The sequence below is a fragment of the Perissodus microlepis genome, chromosome 22 (genome assembly GCF_051167445.1).
Source record: "Perissodus microlepis isolate ML-2025 ecotype Zambia chromosome 22, ASM5116744v1, whole genome shotgun sequence".
Classification (NCBI taxonomy): Eukaryota; Metazoa; Chordata; class Actinopteri; order Cichliformes; family Cichlidae; genus Perissodus; species Perissodus microlepis.
Window position 1 is genome coordinate 9952983 of NC_140481.1, and position 22018 is coordinate 9975000.

The window sequence follows — 22018 nt, forward strand, 5'->3', positions numbered from 1 at the left end:
ACGCACATTGGAAAGTCAGTCAATAAAAGACGTGTTAAACTGCAATGCTACTGTTGTTGGGTCCTTCATTGCCACAATGGCTAGATGTTGATCTACTTAATTCTGATCTGCTGCTGAGTCTCTTTCACTTTGCTGAAAACACAAAACACACACCTGAATTTTACCAGTCTGAAGTCATAACTCTCATCAATTACTGCAGCATTCACGACTTGTCTCATTTGCAAAAGTGCTACAATTTTTATCCACTTTTATCATCGTCATCTGTCTGTGATTGGAGTAGGCACCATTTTCAGTATTCATTATTTATTTTGTGTGAAAGAAGTTACACTTCATTCATATTCATACCCATTAGGAAATTATCTCAGACCTCATCTTGAAATTTGTAAAATCTCTATTTTTCTCTATTTTTTTTTTAATAAGTCTGCAGGTTTGCCTTTGTATAAAACACAGGTTTGTTGTAGGTGGATGGTGGTGGGTCCATCAGCTGATTGGTTCAGAGATGCTTGGAGGTGCTGTTTGACTAATATCTCAAGTATACGCACTTCTGTCGAGAGCTCCTTTGGGGGGGACAGCAGGTAGCTGGCGTCCTCGGCGACCACAAATAGGCGTCCCCGTTGGGCTTGTCAGGGTGGAACCGCCTCCAGCATTAGCCCTGATGAAAAAATAAATAAATTCTTAAAAAGAAGAAGAGAAAGAAAATAAACAATCAAACCGCCATCCTGACAGGAGAGATTTAAGGTCAGATGTCAGGGATGACAGTCAGTTTGAGGTTCCCTCCATAGTCACAGATAGAGTTTGATCAGCATTTAGTCTGGCACTGTATTCAGTCAGTTAATGAAAAGTCTGCAGTCACTCCAGATGTTTTTGCTTGAGAAGCAGTAACAGGCAAAAGTAGAGTGGACTCTTCTTGCACATGCAGCCACACCCAACTGTGATGTTACAGTATCCTGAAGCATACCTGTACATCACACAACCAGGTAGGAATGTAAACCTTTGGACGTCATTAATTCTGCATAACTGTTGGAAAAAAATTATAACATGAACAGAAAGGCCCCATCACTGCTGAAAACCTGTTCGTAGCTCTAATGTCTCTTAGACGTTACAAACAAATCTGTCTCTGTGAAATACAGATACATACAGCTGACCAACATCAGCTGCCACTGGGTGTGTTCAGAGCTGTGATAGAGGCAGCACTGTGATCGCAGACAGAAACCTCCCTGCTTAAATTTGGTACTTGTATGTTGCAGGCAATACGCCTGAGTGCCAAGCCCAGTTTGGAGGAAACTGAACATCCAACAGTTAGGTGTCAGAAAGTGAACAGAAATTCTTTAGAAGCACATGCAACACAACCAGCAAACAAATGAACAACAACACTGACTAACTTGCCACCCAAAATAAAACAAAACAATCAGAATATAAAAGCTGCGGTCAAATATGAAATGTTCAGGTGTTGGTGATGTCACTGGGACATATGGTGGGGCTAAAATAAAGGCGAAAAATAAAACTGTTGTGGTCACCATTGAGTCAGAATTCATGCTTGTCTAAAACAAACAAACAACCAAATAAAAAAAAAGAAAATAAAAAAAAGAAAAACATGCCCCAAACATGGAGATGGAGCTGCTTTCTAATTGGATGGCTGAGGGTCACCTGATCAGGGCAGGTGAGGGGGGAGCAGACCGTCCAGACCTCATGTGTGTGGAGTCAGATCGATCGGTTGAGTGTGAGCGTGTGTAGATGGGTCGGTCGGCTGAACGAGATCGGCTGTAGTAATCTCTCCGGTCCATCCCACGACTGTACCTGCACATCACCATGATAACTGTCACCTAGATTACTATGACAACCACTGCAGCTGCAGGACCGGTCAGTTATCCACATCGCGCTGACGACCAGATCTTTGTCACATGTGGTGGACTGGGAGTCATGAAGTATAAGGCACTGAAGACTGATGAAATGCCACCAGAGAAGAGGATGCTTTTATTTGGCACTGAATTTCCCAAAGGGCTTCAGTGAGACAGTAGAAAAACAGTGTTCCCTACATCTGCTCTACACAGTGTCAGCAGCCTTTCATTCTCTTACACCTGAACTAGAAAATATTTTTTTAAAAGTTTTATTTGCTTTTGCTTATGTTCTGCTTGCCCCTTACTTACTTTTAATTTGAATTAATGAGGGCAATCACTTTAGATAAAATAATTATTGTGGGAGATAAGTTTAGCAACAAAGCACTAAAATAAATATCAAAACCTGCAGTTCCTTTGAGGTCCAACAGAGGCTCCAGCAGTGAGTCAGTCCTCCCGTATTAAAACTTTACAGCAGAAATAAACATGATTACAGCCTGATACAAAAACTGGTCTGGTCTGTATAGATAATTTTCCCCTTCATAACCCCTTCATATGAGGAGGATGTTTTCATAACTCACCCGTTTAAACTGGCTTAAAATTTCCATTATTAGTGGCGTGGCCTCTTTGACTAACAGGTGGATGACGACACAGATGGCTGTAGCTGCTAGCTCCCTGCTAGACGTCATCTCAGCAAATCAGTCTCTGAACTGGACTCTGGACCATGTTTGTGATGTTGGAGCCTTTTGGAGCATTTTTAAATTGTATTATCTGACCAATAATATGGCTGCTGCAAGGTTAATGTAATAACAGACTGTCTAAGAAGTTTCAGCCCCACATTTGGTGAAATTCTAGAATTTTATTTTGATCTTTGATCTCAGTAATTAACAGATATTTCTTCAAAGAATTCAAGGGGAAGTGTCTGTTTGATCTGCACTGAAACTGTGGTAGTTATGAAAGAGTATAATGTACGACGTCATTATGAAACCAAACGTCAGGCCTATGCATCCGACACTGGTGCTGAGCGAGAGCAAATATTAAAGCAAATGGTAGCTCTCCTGCAGGGTCAGCAACAGTATTTTTTTCGTGCTCGAAAGGTCCAGGAAAAGGCTCCAATAGCCAGCTATGAGGTCGCCCAACTCATCGCAAGACATGGCAAGCCTTTTTCAGATGGAGACCTCATAAAACACTGCCTCGTTAAAGTCACCGAAATAATGTGCCCGGAAAAGGTGCAGGACTTCAACAACGTCAGCATGTCCAGAGATACAGTTGTGCGACGCACTGAAGACTTGTCAGCCAACATTAAACTGCAACTGTCTGATAAAGCTGTGCTTTTGATTTTTACTCCATTGCAAGCGATGAGAGCACCGATGCCACAGACACCGCACAGCTGCTAATTGTTTTGCGGGGAGTGGACGAGAGCACGAGCACTTTAGGTGAGTAAAAAATATATTCCACAGTACCCGTGTGTTAATAAGCAATCATGTGCAGGTACACATGCTTCAAATATCAATAATGCGCATCAATTCTGTCACTACCCTGCTTTTGCGCACCACTTTCTTATATGCGTTTATTTTGTTAACACTAAGAGTACACACCGCTGTGCACAGCGCACGCACACGCAAAATCAGCTGATCTCATCTGATGCACATCTGCTCCTTGATCAAGTGACATTTGTATGGATTTTTGGCACGAGTGGCGATCAGCACCGCAGCTGGATGGCCCGATTTACATACCCAGCGCAGCTGATACTCACCAGAATAATTTACTAAAATTATATGGACTCCTGTGTCTGTGAAGGTTCTCAGTCATCCAGGTCATCGTAGTCACCCACCAACCCACCATTTGACCTTAGAACTGAAGAAGCTTCTCGGATGAGAGGTGAAACGTCTTTAAGCAACTTAAAGAAGTCCAGACGCTTTTCTTTGCAAGCTCCTTTGACTATATGGACTCCTGTTATTAAGTCCAGTTCAGTCTGTTAATGTTGATAATCATTTCAAACGGACGTTAATAGGTGTGTTGCTAAGCCTAATAACTTAAATAACAAACTTGAAATGTACCCGTCCCATTTTCCCCTTTATTGTTTTTTCTCTGTGCTGTAAATCTTCCGTCTAAGAAGAAATCTGAGGCTGCTGTTCTGAGAATGAGCTACCAAAGCTTACACTGAATAAATCAATAAAGATCCATTTATGGAAAGCTGTGATGAAGGCAGTTTTGTCTATAATTATATTCAACAATATAACATATTTAACCACTTTTAAGTGATTTTTCTAACTTTAATACACTAGAGTTAAGGTTATATACCTAATTTCTAGTAAGTGGCCCAGCCCCTCCTATATTTTTATGTATGTGGCCCTCAGTGAAAAAAGTTTGGACACCTCTGGTCTAAGCGATGCTCCTGTACAGTCTTTGAATGCAGCTAGATAACCGAGCTAGCTAGAATTAGTTTATAAATGAGCACTTCATCCTTGAAATATGAAACAAAAAGACCAAAAAAATTAAACAAAAATCACAAAATAAAAGCAGGTTAAAGTTAATTCCAAATGTGGACTCCAGAAACCAGTGGGTAAGAAGACAGTAGCTACATCATAAACATAACTACTCTCATAATGTAAATAAACCAAGTCAAGTTTTAATTGCACTGCGAATCTTGTCCTGACATACATCATAGAAATTTAGCATTTATGTCCTGAAAGTCATTGCACTGCGTCATCAGAGCACAAATGTTCATTTGACATTTCCCCGAAAAACATCATGATGATCCTTAAGATTTCTGGGAAAACTGTGAATCGATGACACAAAAGCTGAACTTTTTTGGAAGGTTTGAGTCATGTTACATGTAACATAAAGCTAACATGGTGGCGGTAGTGTAATGATCTCAGGCTGCTTTGTTGTTTCAGGACCTGTACAACTTGTTGTAATTGATGGAACCATGAATTCTGCTCTCTACCAGAAAATCCTGTAGGACATTAAATCTCATTTAAATGAGATTAAGATGCTCTGAACTTGAACAGGCTGTTCATGCTGGAAAATCCTCCAATGTTGCTGACCTAAAACAATTCAGCAAAGCAGTGTGGGCTAAGATTCTTTCACAGTGATATAAAAGACTCACTGCTCATGCAATTCTTGCTGCCAAGGTAAGCAGTTGTTTGATCTGGAATATTTAAGTCTGACAAATATCCCCACCCCCCTCAAAGTACATTATATAACTTGCTTCATTCACACCCTTTCACACAAGCACTTTTTTTCTGTGCTTTCTATCTAACATTCACACACCAATGAACACATCAGAGAGCAACTTTGGTTTCTGTGTCTTGCCCAAGGATATTTGGCATGCAGACTGGAGAATCCTGGGACAGAACCACCAATATTGATTAGTAGATTGAGCTACAGTAACTCCTAAAAAGAAATCAGGGGCTGATACTTTTTCATGACACTGTATAAAGTGTCATGAAAAAGTTGGCTTAAGGTGCTTTATGCTGTAAGGTTGAGATGCTACAATATTAGAGAGAAACCCTAATAACCAGACAATGCCTGGTGAGCAAACACTTGGCAACAGTGGGAAAGAAAACCTCCCTTTTGACAAGAAGAAAACTTAAACAGAACCAGGCTCAGGAAGGGGTAGCCATCAGGCCTAGGACCAGGTTTGGATTAAGGACACAGGCCCCCCATTTACTTTTAAGATGAGACTCAAAACTTTCCTTTATAATAAAGCTTACAGTTAGGGCTGTATGCTAAATCAGCTCGCCAAAGACTCAAATCAGGCCCGCTGGGTGGCTTTCAAAAATGTGAAGAAGGACATAAATTTTGGACATTAGCTGTATTTTGTCTGTTTGAGTCTGTCAATTAACAAAATGTTTCCATTCCATCAATCTGGGCAATGAGGTCCCAGAACTTTTTCTTTTATTTTACACATTTATCTTACAATTTAAGCCCTAACAGTCGTGTTGACAGAATTCTTTCATTTACTATTTTTTTTTTTATAAATGTAGAAAAACTGAGATTTGTTCTTGAAATTTGAATCCCTTTTCTTACATTAAAATATCTCAGGGATAAAATGTGTAGTTAAGTTTATTACATTATTACATAGTAAGGCGAATTTCAGTGGTCCGGCCCACTGAAGATCAAAGTGGGCTATGTGTTGCCCACAATGAAAAGTTTGACATCTTTAAATTAGAAGGAAGTTCTTCATTCTCCACTGTTGCCAAGTGCTGCTCACAGGAGATCCTCTGATTGTAAGGTTTAATCTCTTGTATAGTTTTACCTAAAAATATAAAAATGATGTATTTAAAAAAAATGATCTGAATTTAATACATCTGTTCTTTAATGCCACAACTACTGGTCTGAATGTCCACCTTTCTAATAGTCAAACTGTTTAAATGTTCATCCATTTACCTCAGTAGTTCCTCGTCGTAGGAGTCAGGCTCATAGGGAAAATCAGGGATGAAGTCCTGACTGAAGAACAGAAAGACGTCAGAACTGCAAAACATGATGAGTCTGAACCTGCCATCAACCTCTAACACTACATCCTAATTTCCAAGGCTCACCTGTAGTCATCACAGCTCCCATTGATGATGTGGTTTGTCCAGCTGTGGTTAGGGCCATTAAAATATCTTACACACAAAAAAGGATTACAAGACAGAAAAATACCCCACTTTCTTAGATCATTGCTTTTATTGTTAGTACTATGACTACTGCCACTGCTGGAATTCTAATAGAGAAGTACCTGTCATGGGAATCAAGTGAGTTGGCAAGCGACATCCTCCTCAATGGCCTTGTAAGTACACAGGGAGAAGCAGTGTCCAGTCAGACCAGTACAACTGCTGTTCTACAACCAGTACTATTAACTGTACCACTAAGTGCTCTACAGGGACACTAAAACTAAATACTTATTATAACCTGGACCATAACTACTACTACAATCAATATTAGCAGTATAAGCAATACTACAACTCTAAGCTGTAATGTCAAAACCAGTTCAAAAGCAGAACTAAAAGCTGCAGCACAAAAATATCTCTGTAACCCAGTACATCACCCAGTAAATGAATTTACTCCAACAAGATCTAACTGCTACTGTAGCCAGAAGCAGAACAACTGGAATTAAAACATCAAAGAAAAGCACTAAATCTACTTCTAAAACCTGTACAAGGATCAGATCTCCAATCAAGTATGCAACCTGTTTCCTGATTCAAACCTGTTCAGCAGCAGCAGACAGGTGGGGTTTACCTGACTCTGACACACCTGCTGCAGTCCGACACCATGTTTACTGGTTATTCATTATCAGTTTGCAGATAAACAATATTACATGATGCAGGGTGCATGCTGATTAGCTGATGTCCAGATGACTCACATCAGGCATGTTCCTATGTGTTACCTAGGGATGGGTACCGGTATCCGGTGCCATTGTGGCACCGGTTCTGACATAAACGGTAGTAACCAGACCGAAAAGCAGCGCACATTTTGGTGCTTTATTTCGGTGCTTTTTTTCCCTGAGATGTCATACACTTTGAATTCTAGCCAATCATTTTACCTTTCCAAGGATAGTAGGCGGGCCCAGGTACGTACATTCTTTTAGAGCAGAGCTACAGATTAAAAATGCCCAAGGCGAAGCGGTCAAAAGTCTGGCTGTACTCCACAGCAAAAGATGCAAACTCAGCAGCCTGCAACAAGTGCTTTAGGGTGATACTGTGCAAAGGAGGTAACACCTCGAATCTGATGAAACACCTGGCGACGCATAGCGGGGGGGTTTTAAAGCCGAAAAATGCACCGTATTTGATAGATTGCTGCAAGACCTCACACCGAGCACATCTACTACAGGTGTGGTGCCTGTTATCGGACCTGGAGTTAGCAACATCCCCCAAGAACCCGAAGAGGAGAGTCCTGGCCCTAGCCCTGCCAGTGTAGCAGAAATGATGACGGATGATGATGCAGCAGCAGCCGTTCTTCTCTGCGTGAGTTGCTTAATGTTGTTTGTGTGTAATTTACGTTGAGTAGGCTAACCACGTTATTACATTAATGCATATAAGGTGAACTAGCAAACACCGTCGTAGTAACATGCGGCTGTCTTCTTGTTTGATGGCAGATACTCCCTTCACCCTGGCCAAAAAGGCTAAAATGACCAAAGAAAAAGAGGGAAACAGCCAAACATGAGAGGTTTTTGGATAAAGTTTGTGGTTTTTTTCCATTGTTTAAGCACTGCTTCCAGCCAAGAGTGATGTCATAAATCCCCTATAGCTGCAGAAAAGGCTAACATTGTTATCTTTTTACAAAAAAACAGCTAAACATGAGAGGTTTTTGGACAAAGTGTGTGTTCTCCATTCTTTAAGCACCGGTTCGAGCACCGTTTAAGCACCGGCACCGTTTCAAAAATACCGGTTTGGTACTGGTATCGGATAAAACCTAAACGATACCCATCCCTAGTGTTACCATAGTTACCTGTTCGGGGTGCTGTATTGGCCGGCATCAGAGAATGCTCGGCTCAGTTTGGAGCCCCGCAGCAGCCGCACCGCGTCCTCCCGATATAACGGGTAAAGAGGGTTATTGCTGGCAACCAGATGTCAAAGGTCAGAATGGCAAGAACAGAAAAGTCTGGATAAAATGAGGATGATGCCTTTAGGAAGACCACTTCCTGTCTGGCTTCAAAAGCTTATTGGTTTAAAAATTCAAGTTCAAAGTTCAAGATAAAAACCTGTGAGTCATATTAAACCTTGAATACTAATGATTACACTTTTAAAGCAGTAAACCGGTGACAAAAAAATGCATAGCAAAAGAAACTGCCAGGAAAGAGAAGATAACAACTCATGTGAGTTTTACGGCTGCCATCATGCCAGACCAACATAACTTTAGCTTTGCTAATGTAGGCATGAGAGCAATTTTGGATGGTGCTACAATTCTAGAGTGTGAAACAGCCGCGGACAATGCAAAGATTATTAACTTTCTTAGAAAACATCTAAACAACAGGAAATGATGTTAACACATTCTCCACACATGGTCGAAGTCCCTGAGGTGACCAACAGTCTGAATGATATCAAGGACAGTCTGGATTTTTGGAAAATGCTGAAAGAGTTATGAGAGCCAAAGTACTTGGTAGAATCCATCTTGATCAAGCTAGTTTTATCCAGTCAAAAATTCTGTAGTCATAGGAGCACTATATATTCCTTCCTCTTGAACAATATGGATTTAGCTACTAATGTTTTGAGTTTATTAGGCTTCTATTTGATAATGCCAAATGGACTGTTACTTATGTAGTGCATTTATACTCAATTTGAGCACTCAGAGCACTTTCTATTACAAGTCTCATTCATCCAGTCTCACACACACATTCATAAAGTGCAACATTTGCTGAACATTTGGACTTCAGGTTGGCTGTAGCTTGAGAGGTAGAGCAGATCATCTAATAATTGTAAGGTTGGTGGTTGATCCCTGTCTGCTCTAGCCTGCATGCCAAAGCGCCTCGGGCAAGACGTGATCACTGCAGTCTGAATAGTAGGTAGAAAGCACGTCATAAGAACCACTTCATTTATAATTTACAAGGAAATTTCAACCGACTGGAGTAGCTGGGGAATGAACCACCAACCATTCGATTGCTCGACAACCTGCTCAACCCGATCCACAGCCGCTGATAATATAAAAACACTGGCATTATTTCCACAGCATTTTGACTCATGTAGACATACTGCACAGCTGCTGTTACCTGTTGGATCAGTGATTTCCAAGGGATACAAATAGGAGATATGCACTATAAGATAATGCTGCACACAGTAAATGATCACCTGGACAAAGTCTGAGGCACTTCATCAGACTCGATATCTCTTGAGAACAGCTGAGTTTTAATAGCCTAAACACGGTGTTACTTATTACAAACTTAATATTTGCATATAGTCACTCTTTTGGATAAGCTCAATAAGGATAGAGAAAGATGGAAATACATATTTATAACTTTATGGGGAAAGACCAATAAACTCACAATAAATTATCTCCAATAAGCTCTCACATGCAAGAATCTTTTGACGTACATGATAAGACAAATACTGTAGTTTTATTGCAGATTAAAGCATCAACTTGCTGTACTCCCAAATCTTCTCTGGTGGCATCTTTCCCTTTCTACCCTCACGTCCCATCTTGTTTTTCTAATTTTAGCTCTTCAGGTACCTTTTTTAGTTTATTCTTCTGTTGTCATGTTTTGGACCCATCTCAAATCCCCCAACACACAGATACTTACCTGTGAGGAGGCGGCTGGCTCGGTGACCGTGACCTCATTCTGACCATGTCGGAACGGGAGCAGTGATTGAGAGAAATCACTTGCTCTGGCACTGAGAGGGTGGAGCTATGGAATTCGCGCCCATTCTGTCTGTAGTCTGCACACAGAGAAACAGAGCAGGAGTTCAGCCATCAACCCTGACTCAGTTATTTTGTAATCTCAAGTTATGCAGTCACATTTATGTCATAATCCTCAAATGGTTTACCTTAAGCAGTTTGAGGAACTTATAAAATGATTAGATTCCCATTGTTTTACAGCAGCATGTTTTTAATCCACTTGAGCCAGCTAGTATTCTCTCCTGTATCCTTTAAAATGAGACTGCAGTGAATGATGGGATATGGAGTTTACCTGATATCACCCCAATGCCGTCTTCACAGTCATAATCTGAAAACTCGCTGTCACTGATCCTCTGAGACCCTGCAGATGGAGAGAGGGAGGACATTTAAGCCTGTAAGCAGCTCATCTGTAATCTTCTACAAGAAGGTCAACAAATCTAACACTGCAGACCGAACAGCCAGAGGACAAACCAGTTAACGCAGGAGCAATAAAAGACACATTCATCTGATATTACACACAGACTCCCTTAAATCTTTTACAACTCCTTGACCAGAACCTTTTCATCCACATCAGCCTTTAACAAATGCGTGAAATTTAGCAGCAGTCAGAGTATCGGACTGAATGCTGAAATTAATAATTTTCTGGCCACACAAAGGCCAGCATGTTTATACACAAATAAGATTTCTGCATTAGTCCCAAAAGTGAAGCAGAGTGGTCAGAGTTTGATGATAGGTGGCTGCATGAGAGATTAAGGTACTAGAAAGAGAACATTTATAGATGGCATCATGAGTGTGTATCAGTGTACCAAAATGAAGTCAACTTCCTGTTAAAGCATAAAAACATCCAAACAAAAGTTCCAAGGAGGAAAGTAGAGATGAGTGTGTCACTTGCTCTCATCTTTTAAAGAGAAATGTGGAGCAATAAAACCCATCCAGCAAAGATCAGCTGGAAGAAAAATATAAAGAGCGAAAGAACACCTGTGGGAATTTGAGCAGCACTGACCTCCTCCGTCCTGAGGAGTCCATGCTCACGACTTTAACATGAGTCTCTCTGCAGAAATAAAGCTGGACATAACAACTGCATCATTGTTATAGAAATGATGCAGTGATCACTTCTGTTCTCTGATTTATTTTTCTGTTGTGAACTCCAGATCAGCGATGGGTCATATTTTGTTCCACGGGGCCATACAGTGCTATCAATAACATAAATGAAGTCCAACTCACAGGATAATTGAACTAAAACACAGTTACAGGTTACAATGGCAATACTGACAAAAAAAAAAATCTGTCTTCGAAATTAAGCAACATTTTGACCAGCTATCTGATATGTACCACTGGTTAGGTCATTGTAGCCGTTCACCTGAGGATTTCCAACCATAAAACTCCTCATAAAACTGTGTCTTAGTTGTTGTTTTTTTGTTTTAAGAAGTTGAATTGGGCTGACCATATGTTCATATATTCAACATCCTACACTTAGAACGTCCATTTGACTCCTCCTGGTACAACATCAAAGATCTCCCACAAGAAGATCCAGAACTCCCTTGAGAGATTTACCAATAATCCATTGAACAGTCTGTCCAGAACCTTTTCATGCACAGTTTGACATGTCTTCAAGTATTATATGGAACCCAATAACCTTCTGGATGCACTCGCTCTAATCAGTCATTCCAGGATCCAGGCAGCTAGTTCTGTTCTAGTCCCTCAAAGATCAAACCCTAATCATCAAGTTTTGAGTAGCTGAGGTACAGATATTTCAAGAACTACGTCTCCCATGATTTGGCTACATAATATCTTTCATGAGAGCTTTCTGCCTGGTAAAATAACATTTAATTACATCACTATGATATGATCAGGCAGGGCTATATTTGTGCAGCAATTATCAATCAATGACTTATTAAAACTATAAATACTAAATAGCACAGGAAATGGATAGCTTAGCGTCACACAGGGAAATGCCATAGAGGTCAGCATTAGCAACAGAGGGTCAGAAGCTCACTCGTGCATGCACACACACACGCACACACACACACACACACACACACGAGGGCGCACGTTTTTACCTGAGTTATAGTAATGACCTTTGTCTAGCAAAGCGTTGTGGATGATTTAAAATAAAGAAAAACAAATGAAACAAAAAGAAGAAGAAGAAGAAGAAGACGTTAACAATAAAGCATAATAAACAAATAAAGAAATGAATGAGAGGACTGGTGTTGGATTGGATCTGCCAGAGGCCTGCTCTGCTGTGACTGGTTGTTAGGTTGTTGGACTAAACATTCACTGATGAAATAAGCCCAATCCAACATTCTTTCATTTTGAGCTTTTCTACAATTGACTTCAGGGGCATACACGTAGGAAGAGCCCAGCAGCAACATGGCAAGCAGAGACCATCGTGTTAGTGCAGCAAAGTGAGTGTATACCAAGGTTTTTTCTCCCTTTTTCTTTGCTACTACCAGCTGACTACCAACAGAAACAGAGCCTACCATTGATAGACATATTAGAGGGTTACCTCAGCAACCAGAGGCTGGACTCTCCATTAAGGCTACGTCCACACGTACACGGGTATTTTTGAAAACGGAGATTTTCCGTTTTCGTCTTAAAAAATAATCCTGTCCACACGTAAACGCAGAAATGAAGGAAAACGCTGCTAGAAACATGCCAAAGCAACAGATGGCGATATATTCCTAACCTGTAGAAATGTTGGCCAATCAGAAGTCTAGAAGTCTCGGTGGGAAATAGTAAACAAGGATGGGGCATAGAAGCAGAACCGAGTCGTATGTGTGGAGGGACAGTAACTGTGTGTGTATATGTAAGCATTTAAACACTGCAGAGAGTACAATTAACAGTAATGTAGAAGTTCATTTCACCGAAACAATAACGTGGCGCACAGTGTGACGTCAAAAAAGGCGCACACCTTTGACGCTACGTTTTCTCCGTTTTTCTCATTCACACGTAAATGCAAAAACTGAGTTTTCAAAAATATCCACCCTGGCCGGAGTTTTTAAAAATCTCCATTTTCAGTGACCGAAAACGCCGTTTACGTGTGGACGAAAGGTGCAAACGCATAGAAAAATCTGTGTTTTCAAAAATACCCGGGTACGTGTGGACGTAGCCTGAGTCTGCAAAAAGATGAATGTCAAGTTTTGGACTCCTTCACTTATTTGACTCTCGTCAATTTTTCGCAACAAATCTCAGAGTTCACCTTTCTCCTCTGACTCTATAACATGGTGAGGTCAGGGTTGTTTCAAATTTATTCCTTTCAGCAAGTTGGAATTTTTACATATTTCTAAAACTCCTATTCCCCTGTCAGCATCAAACCAGTTTGAACAAAACTTTAGCAACCGACTCATTTTCCAGTGATCAGAGCATATATCAACTACAGTGAAATTACCAGTCCCAGCAGAGGAGAGCATCCCTCCAAATGATCCATCAAATAACATGTTGTTGTGTGAGGTTGTGACACAGGTTTATTGTGTGTGTGTGTGTGTGTGTGTGTGTGTGTGTGTGTGTGTGTGTGTGTGTGTGTCTTACTCTGCAGCCTCCTGCTGCTGTGTGTGTGCTCAGCCTGCAGTCCCCTCCTCTGCAGGTAGGGGGAGGCTTTGGGCAGTGGCAGTGAGGAAACGTCATGAAGCTGCAGTTTGTACCAGTGAGGCTGATCGTCGAGCAGAGCCGACTCCATCTCTATCAGGATCTGACTCAGGAGAATGGATGCAAAACATACAGAGAACATACAGAGAACACTAAGAATATACAGAGTATGTAGAAAGGAGAACGAATAAAGAACTGGGAGCAAACACATGGACCTGTTTTAACATTTTCAGTGCTAATTGACACTAGAATCACAAAGGGGGTCACTTTGACCCCTTGGCATTTTCAAATTCTGTTAAATTAAAATTCCATCATCTCAGACTTCATGACTTTTCCAAAAATGTGTTTAATCATCTGTGAATTTAGGGGTGTGTGGGACAAGAAAAAAATCACGATCACTTATATTCAGAACTGCAGAGGACGTTATTCTGACCCCAATGAGTAGTGTAAGACAACAAGGCACACTGGGTTGCCTAGTAACATGCATCATTTATTGGTATTTTGATATGTAGGCTGCAATAAGATGAACCAGTGCTAGGGATCTATAGTTTGATAAAAACTGAATAATTACTGCAGGACTGAACAGTAGGAATGGGTAATGGTATCCGGTGCCATTATTATCTAACATAAACTGTAGTAACCAGACCGAAAAGCAACGCACATTTCGGTGCTTTATTTCGGAGCTTTTTTTCCTGAGATGTCATACACTTTGGATTCTAGCCAATCATTTTACCTTTCCCAGGATAGTAGGCGGGCCCAGGTACATACGTTCTTTTAGAGCAGAGCTACAGATTAAAAATGCCCAAGGCGAAGCGGTCAAAAGTCTGGCTGTACTTCACAGCAAAAGATGCAAACTCAGCAGCCTGCAATAAGTGTTTTAAGGTGATACTGTCCAAAGGAGGTAACATCTCGAATCTGATGAAACACCTGGCGACGCATAGCGTTTTCTTAAAAGTTGAGAAATGCACCGTATTTGATAGCTTGCTGCAAGACCTCACACCGAGCGCATCTACTGCGGGTGTGGTGCCTGTTATCAACCCGGAGTTAGCAACATCCCCCAAAAACCCGAAGAGGAGAGTCCTGGGCCCTAGCCCTGCCAGTGTAGCAGAAATGATGACGGATGATGATGGCAGCAGCAGCCGTTCTTCTCTGGGTGAGTTGCTTAATGTTGTTTGTGTGTAATTTACATTGAATAGGCTAACCACGTTATTAAATTAATGCATGTAAGGTAAACTAGGAAACACCGTCGTAGTTACATGCGGCTGTCTCCTTGTTTGATGGCAGATACTCCCTTCACCCTGGCCAAAAAGGCTAAAATGACCAAAGAAAAAGTGGAAAACAGCTAAACATGAGAGGTTTTTGGATAAAGTTTGTGTTTTTTCCATTGTTTAAGCACTGCTTCCAGCCAAGTGATACCATATATGGCTTAATGTATATACCATATATATAATGTTCTTCCTCTACCCCCCCCCCGATGTCGAGGAGCGTGTCAGGTTACATTTCACTGTGTGTTATACTTGTATAACTATGCATGTGACAAATAAAGAACCTTGAACCTTGAACCTTATAGCTGCAGAAAAGGCTAACATTGTTATCTTTTTACTTAAAAACAGCTAAACATGAGAGGTTTTTGGACAAAGTTTGTGTTCTCCATTCTTTAAGCACCGGTTCGAGTACCGTTTAAGCACCGGCACCATTTCAAAAGTACCGGTTTGGCACCGGTATCGGATAAAACCTAAACGATACCCATCCCTACTGAACAGGTGATGGATGTGATGTGTCAAGGCAAGGCAGAGTAGGTCAGAACTGAACTGTTAAAGGTTCTTAGTTTAATGAGTTTTCCCCATATCCTCTCCATTGTTCTGTATTGTTCATGGGTTCTCACCTCTCCCAAGAACTGGCTCTCCTCCTCTCGGACTCGAGCCTGGTCCCAGACTGTCAGCTCAAGCATTCGCTCTCTGAACTCACGTCGATGGACCGGAGAGTACATGAAGGTTTGGTTCCACCGAGGTTCCAATGACTTCTTCACTGTCTTTGTCCTCCGCTTACTCTTATCACTGTTAAAGGAGGAAGGTACAACTAACAGCCAATCACAGAGAATAGTCCACTACTGGTTTTAAAGGATATCAGAAGTTCTACAGTTTTACTTTTCAAGGAACCCCTGAGCCATAAAATACTGGTCTTTGATTGCTTTTTCACCTTCTATCTGGCAGGAAATAGATCTTGACGTATGGGTTCCGGGGTCGGCCGTCATCCCGAGCAGGAAGTTCTTTGGCTCCAAGAACGGTGACAATCAGTTGGTGGCCGACTTTATCATACCATAGCTTCACCTGTAGAATACCCACAACATCATCATTAGAACACCATAGTAATACAGAAGAAGCCTGGAGAACAACAAAAAAATGACCAAAGTAAAGAAGCTCCAGTCATCAGCAGGAGATACCCTGCAGAAAAGTTTTGTTAGCAGAGCAGAACAAAAGCACCTACAAATTCAAACAGACAATATAACCAATTACCAGCTGAGCCCAGTGAAACACCAGGTGATTGCTACAGAAAACCCAGAGAACCCAGTAAGATGATAACCAAAAGGGGACATGAAGAAAATTGTATCAACCCATAACTGTAATGGAACCCCAAGGAACAGCAACAGAGTCAGGACCCCTGGAAGGAACCTTAGAGAGTTTTTACAAAGCAAAAAGTAGAGGTACAAAACAGAATCACAACACTGCAGGGGAATGCAGGGGAGCCTTAGCATGAATAGATATTGAAAAATAGTTATGGAACACAGCTAAAGGAGGCAAAATTCTTTGGAAGAGCAAAGGACCCTACAGACAAGAACAGTGCTAACAGAACTATACTGTAAAGTTCTCATATTTATATTACACTTTTTTACTCTTACCGACCGCTCAAAGTACTTTAACTACAAGGCACATTTTAGAACTGTCTCTAGCCACATAAGCTGAATCATTTAGAACAACAATGGATACCCTCAGAACCACTAAAACCAGAAACTTGGAGTACTTTGTTCTGCTTCTTCTGTGATACATTTATCTACAGCCTAAAAGACTACACTACAGAGTAAATAAAGATGAACATGCACACGCCGTCCTTTTCAACTTTTACCTGAATCCGGGGAACCAGAGGTTGCCTGTCCACAGTCTGAAAACACACATCACCATGGAAATGCTATTAACTGACTGCTGAGTGGCTGTGTTACGATGCAGTGCATGCTGGGTAAACTTACCGAGACCTGTCCAGACAGAACACTGGGGCTCATTGGAGATGTGACAGAGATGGATGGGCCAACTTTCTGAGAGTCAAAGGAACTGGAACCTGAACATTAAATAGACCAATTCTGAGTCAGCAGGAACTTTGTCCACTATCAGATCTATGGAAGTTCTTAATGAACAGGACAGATGTAGTTTTTGTTTTTTATAGACTCACTGGAGTTCAGCTGGACATGGGCACTCTCTACTGATCTGGAAACATCTCTGAAGAACATAGAATCAGCAACAATCGGTTACTATGATGTCCTAAGAGAAGAGAACAACCTCAGAAATATTTTCTGCCTCTCAGCTTGATCAGAGACCCACCCTATTGGTCGACACACCACCAGCTCCACCTGTGGTTCTTGTTTGGAGTCCAGGATGATGTTGTAGACCTCATTAAATGTGGCTCCTTGAAGAACCCGACCGTTCCACTCCAGAACCTGATCTCCTAAAGCAGAAAAGAAGAAAAGATAACATTGTAGAGTCCATCTAATTCAGTTTTAGCAACCTCTGACTCAGTGAACAAAGTAACTAAGACCTATCAGGAAAATCAGTGTGTTTACCTGGTCTCAGGTGACCCACAGTGTCAGCCAGACTACCTTTCTTCACCTTAGTGATGAAAGCACAGAGACGACCAGACTCTGTCATCTTTCCACCGACAACCTGCAAACACACAGCACCAAACTGTATTATCAAAAGAGGAGAATGAAGAGAAGAGAACAATAGCGAAAGAAATAGTAAAAAGAAAAGGCAGCAGAACAAAGCAGAAGAAGGCCACCTTGAGTCCCAGCAGTGCTCCTGTATCTGCAGGAACAATTCCGTCCTTCATCCTCTTGTTCAGTAGAATTCGACCAATCAGACGCTCTCCATCCTTGGAGGGTTGCCATGTGACTGGCTGCTGATGATTCACAATGGGAAACACATGGTTATTTAGCAATAACAGCAACCAACAACAGTTCCGCATTCAGAACAGGGTTTGTTTGATGGATTACTGACAAAGCAGGGCGTCAACTCACCATAGACATGGGAGCAGGCTCGCCATGCCAGGAACCATGATCCCACCATTGACTACTGTCCATGTCTCCTAGCAACCAGAAGAGGTTAAAGGTGTTTTAAAACACATACACACATGTCTTTGGCTTGTAGGAGGAAGTGGGAGTATCCAGAGAGAAGCCACAAATGCACAATGTGAACCTGCAAAATCTACACAGGAAGAACTTTTGTGGGGGTCAATCTTTTGAGGATGCCAACGATCACATTTTTGAGTGAGAAGACAGATATTTGAAAGGAGTAAAAGAGGCCATCTATGTTCACTGTGAATGACCATCTTTGAACAGAGAGGATGGCTTATTACACCGTCTGCTATCTACAATGCATTCTGAGATCCTTCCCAGTCATACTGAGCCACGCCTTTCTTTACACCTTGCCTCATGTGATGAGGCACATGGTAAATGCCTCATTAATGACCCTTCTAAGGGACAACCCCGCTCTAGGGTTTTAATACCTGGGACTAAGGTGGGACCAATAACCGACGATAGATGATATATTTGCGCAGGGGCAGACTTTTTGATGGGGAGAGCAATATATTCGTGCATGGAGTGATTTGTACATTTAGAATTTATACATTTTGTTTAGAGGGAATATTTTACCTTCCTTACCTTTCTTTTCTACTTTTTGGGCTATTCATTTATCTATTCATTTGAGATGCGCCAAATCAAACAAAAGACTTAAAGTTATGTTAGCCGGAAGAGACATTTTGATTTTTAAATTATACTTTTTGTTTAATTTTGTATTTGTTGTTTGGTCGAGCGTGTATGACAGATAAACACTGGAATGTGTAAACAAAGTTATAGTGGCAAAACAAAGCCAGTTTCTCTTTGTTTTCCTTCCAACCATTGTGGGGTTTTTAATTAAATAAAATGTTTGGTTTTTTTCTGAACATAGGCTACTGCCTTTCTTTCTTTCTGTTATGAGTTTGAGTAAATGAATTGCTGCATTTGGGCACACTCTGAGGAGGGTGCATTTGCTCGTAGCTGGAAGACGGTGCCGTTAAAACAGCCCTATTATTTTTTCCCTTGACTGCTTCTCTTAACTTTAACCAATATTATTAGCAAAGTTACTCATGGGCAAATAAATAAATAAATCACTCGTATAAACGATCAGCGAAAGGCTCAGCCTATCGTTGATGGTCGAAAAATTTTACCAGTTGCCCAACATCACCTTGGACTCTCCACTGTTTGGTTTTAGAAATGAAGAAGCCTCTCAAATGAAACGTCTTCAAAGAACTTTAGGTCCAGTTGATTTTTTTCCAAGCTCCTTAAACTCCTCATGACCTGCATGTAACCTACACAGACATCCTCTATGTACATTAACACCAACATGAAAATTGCTGAATAATGTTATCAATCAGCTGCTCAACAAGCTGAGGTTTTTGGCACCAATTATGGATCATCAACAGGAAGAATAGGAAGAACAGTTAACCTGCTGTAACCACACTTACTTACATAAATACACACGTCAATTCTCGGTTCTGGATGAGCAGAACAAAATGATGCTGCTGCAAACAGCCCATCCCTCAAAATAATCAAAATTTGATTTAAACTGTTAAAGCAGCAACTCTTCACATTAAGCAGAGCTGGTTTTAAGCAAACCAGGATGTCAATCATGTAGCAGCTCACCTGGTTCACCATCCATCACAGTTCACAGATTTTGTCTGTGAAAAGAAAAATATGACCTTGAGTCATTATGGCCATTGGCCATTATGTGACCATAAGAAGTTTCACTAAAATCTGAACAATCCTCTAGGAGCACAATCGATTCTTGTGAATTATGGACGCACGGACTCTTCATTAGTCGTTAAAACAGAGGCACTAAAAATGACTGGTTAATAAACCTGAACAAATTCAACAATGGATAGATAAAAAATTAATTTAGTTTCAAACATCACCAGCATTGTTTTGAAAAAAAAAAAAAGTTAACTGTTGAAGAATTTCTTAATTTTGAGGGCTCAGATGAAGCTGATGGTAAATAAAGAGATTTTTAACCCTCCGTGGAGAATCCTTTGCAAAATGAACCCATGGACCTGAGCACAGAATGGATTTCCTCCTTTGTGCTGTATGACGCTCCTTCTGCTTTTATTTCAATTTTCAGCAGTGAAATGCAGCTGCATCATCTTCACATTTGCTCTCTGAATGTTCCTCCTGGTCTTCATGTGAAGCTGTGCTGCATATGTGGACAGACATGCTATAGTCTGAATGCCTGAAGATACTTGACAAAACTAATCAGAACAGTAACACCAGATCACTGAAACGTCATATTTATCTCAAACAAAATGTCAAAACATGTTGATGTGTGTACTTGTAATCATAGTTCTCCAAGTTACATAGCTTTCAAATGCTTCACTCACAGGTCCGCCTGGACGCCATGAAGGACAAGGAGGAGGCTTCAGGTGAGCAAGAGGAAGATGAGGATGAACCTGTAATCCATGTAGCAGCCTCTCCTCCTCCTCACTGGGTTTCTGTGTGCTGTTTGTCCCGAGTACTGCCTGCAGGTTGCAGAGCAGTTCATTCCTGTCAGTAATGAGATTATTGGAGTCCAATTGTCAAGTGCATGTTTGTGCCTTCAGTACTTACAGTTAGTTTGGAGAAGACCTGAAGTTGATAGAGGGGATCAACTTTGGGGGACTACTGCTACATTAACCCCGCCCCTTTCCCCCACCTTTCCACCAGATTAGAGTTGCTGAAACAGATGCCCAAAAATCCAGAAATTTTGCAGGAAATCACCAGAAGTCTAGCTCAGCAGCATAAACAGTCTGCTGGTTAAGGACCCCACTGTATTGTGTGGTCACACACGAGCAGGTTAGTCTACCGTGGCGTTCTCTCCTGCAGTCTGAGCTTCTATTCTTACATCTCTGCAGTGACTCTTGATAATCCAGACTCTCCTCTTTTAATCCTATTGAAGTAGAGCAAAGATGGTGATTTGGAGGTCCGACAGCACTAGAGCGGCAGTCTCATGTGCTCTAATCTGGATCAGATTGTCAAACGATGTCTCCAGGATCTTTCAGAGTTCTCCAGGAATGGAACCATCAATTTTGGTGGCGAATGTGCTGGTTTTTGTTTTGCTCTAGGTGTTCTCAGAGTGACGGTAGCAGAGATTCTGTGCTACTTAGTCTCTTCAAGATTTAAGGGGAGGAGCCAAAAGTCAGATGAGCGAATCAGAGCTCATGATCTCTGACCAGGTGATTTGTGGCCCAGTAACATAAATGCAACAGATTAACTCGTCAGCATGATGTCTGATTTCCTGAGAGGGGCCATCACTTTTCACTACAGCACAGGTCAGAGTCACAGGAGCTTTAATAACTGAGAGCAACCCCTTCTGGACCTCTTCAGAGCCAGAAAACATGACAGACCCTAAAAAGTACAATTTAACCAATATAATAATATAATGACCAAATCACAGAGAACCCTTCAAAGGTACAGAAATTATATCATTGTTATTCCATCCTCAAAACTTTCTAGAGCAGGGGTCGGCAACCCTAGGCACGCGTGCCACAGTTGGCATGCGAAGGGTTAACTGATGGCACAACCATAGCTGGACTGGCCATCGGGCATACCGGGCATTTGCACGATGGGCTGATGATTTTTTTTTTTTTTTTTTTGTAACGGTATAAACAATGAAAGGTGGTGGATTGGACAGATGCTGGCCGGTGTGTAAAAATAACTCAGTTGTTTGGTGGTGGCTATGGCGGAGCTTCCACAGATTCAGTAAAATTAACAAGTGGTGGAGGCCAGCAGGTGGATGAGGGAGAGGGGAGGCAGGAGGAGCAGAGACCCGAGGCGGCCGCCGGTCCGAGTGTCAGGTGAACTGAACTTCAGGTAAGAAGTTATGACCTGCGGTCTATCTGGGTCAGATATAAAACAAGTTCAGGTGGAGTTTATTTTCGTTGTGCTGACTTTTTACAGTCAGTTACAATAACTCGTACTGCGTACTAGCTAGCATGATGGAGTTTCTATA

The 22018-nt window shown here is 41.3% G+C and overlaps 1 protein-coding gene across 22 annotated transcripts in view; it reads right to left on the reverse strand.

The window, feature by feature from the left end:
- The window catches only part of rims2b (regulating synaptic membrane exocytosis 2b), a 55478-nt gene that overhangs the window by 14266 nt on the left and 19194 nt on the right, over positions 1-22018 (reverse strand). For 8 of the 22 annotated variants that reach the window (XM_084920305.1, XM_084920285.1, XM_084920291.1 and 5 more), the window contains 19 exons: positions 18022-18089; positions 17784-17903; positions 17569-17668; positions 17330-17453; positions 17181-17227; positions 16981-17069; positions 16860-16895; positions 15936-16066; positions 15622-15793; positions 13680-13839; positions 12212-12235; positions 10444-10512; positions 10057-10192; positions 8271-8378; positions 6562-6609; positions 6383-6448; positions 6231-6290; positions 1648-1797; positions 543-652 (listed from right to left, as the gene is read on the reverse strand). In XM_084920305.1, coding sequence (XP_084776431.1) covers positions 543-652; positions 1648-1797; positions 6231-6290; positions 6383-6448; positions 6562-6609; positions 8271-8378; positions 10057-10192; positions 10444-10512; positions 12212-12235; positions 13680-13839; positions 15622-15793; positions 15936-16066; positions 16860-16895; positions 16981-17069; positions 17181-17227; positions 17330-17453; positions 17569-17668; positions 17784-17903; positions 18022-18089 — 1818 coding nt within the window. The remainder of the gene's footprint in view (positions 1-542; positions 653-1647; positions 1798-6230; positions 6291-6382; positions 6449-6561; positions 6610-8270; positions 8379-10056; positions 10193-10443; positions 10513-12211; positions 12236-13679; positions 13840-15621; positions 15794-15935; positions 16067-16859; positions 16896-16980; positions 17070-17180; positions 17228-17329; positions 17454-17568; positions 17669-17783; positions 17904-18021; positions 18090-22018) is intronic. The other 14 variants (XM_084920306.1, XM_084920293.1, XM_084920307.1 and 11 more) reach the window with 12 other exon arrangements.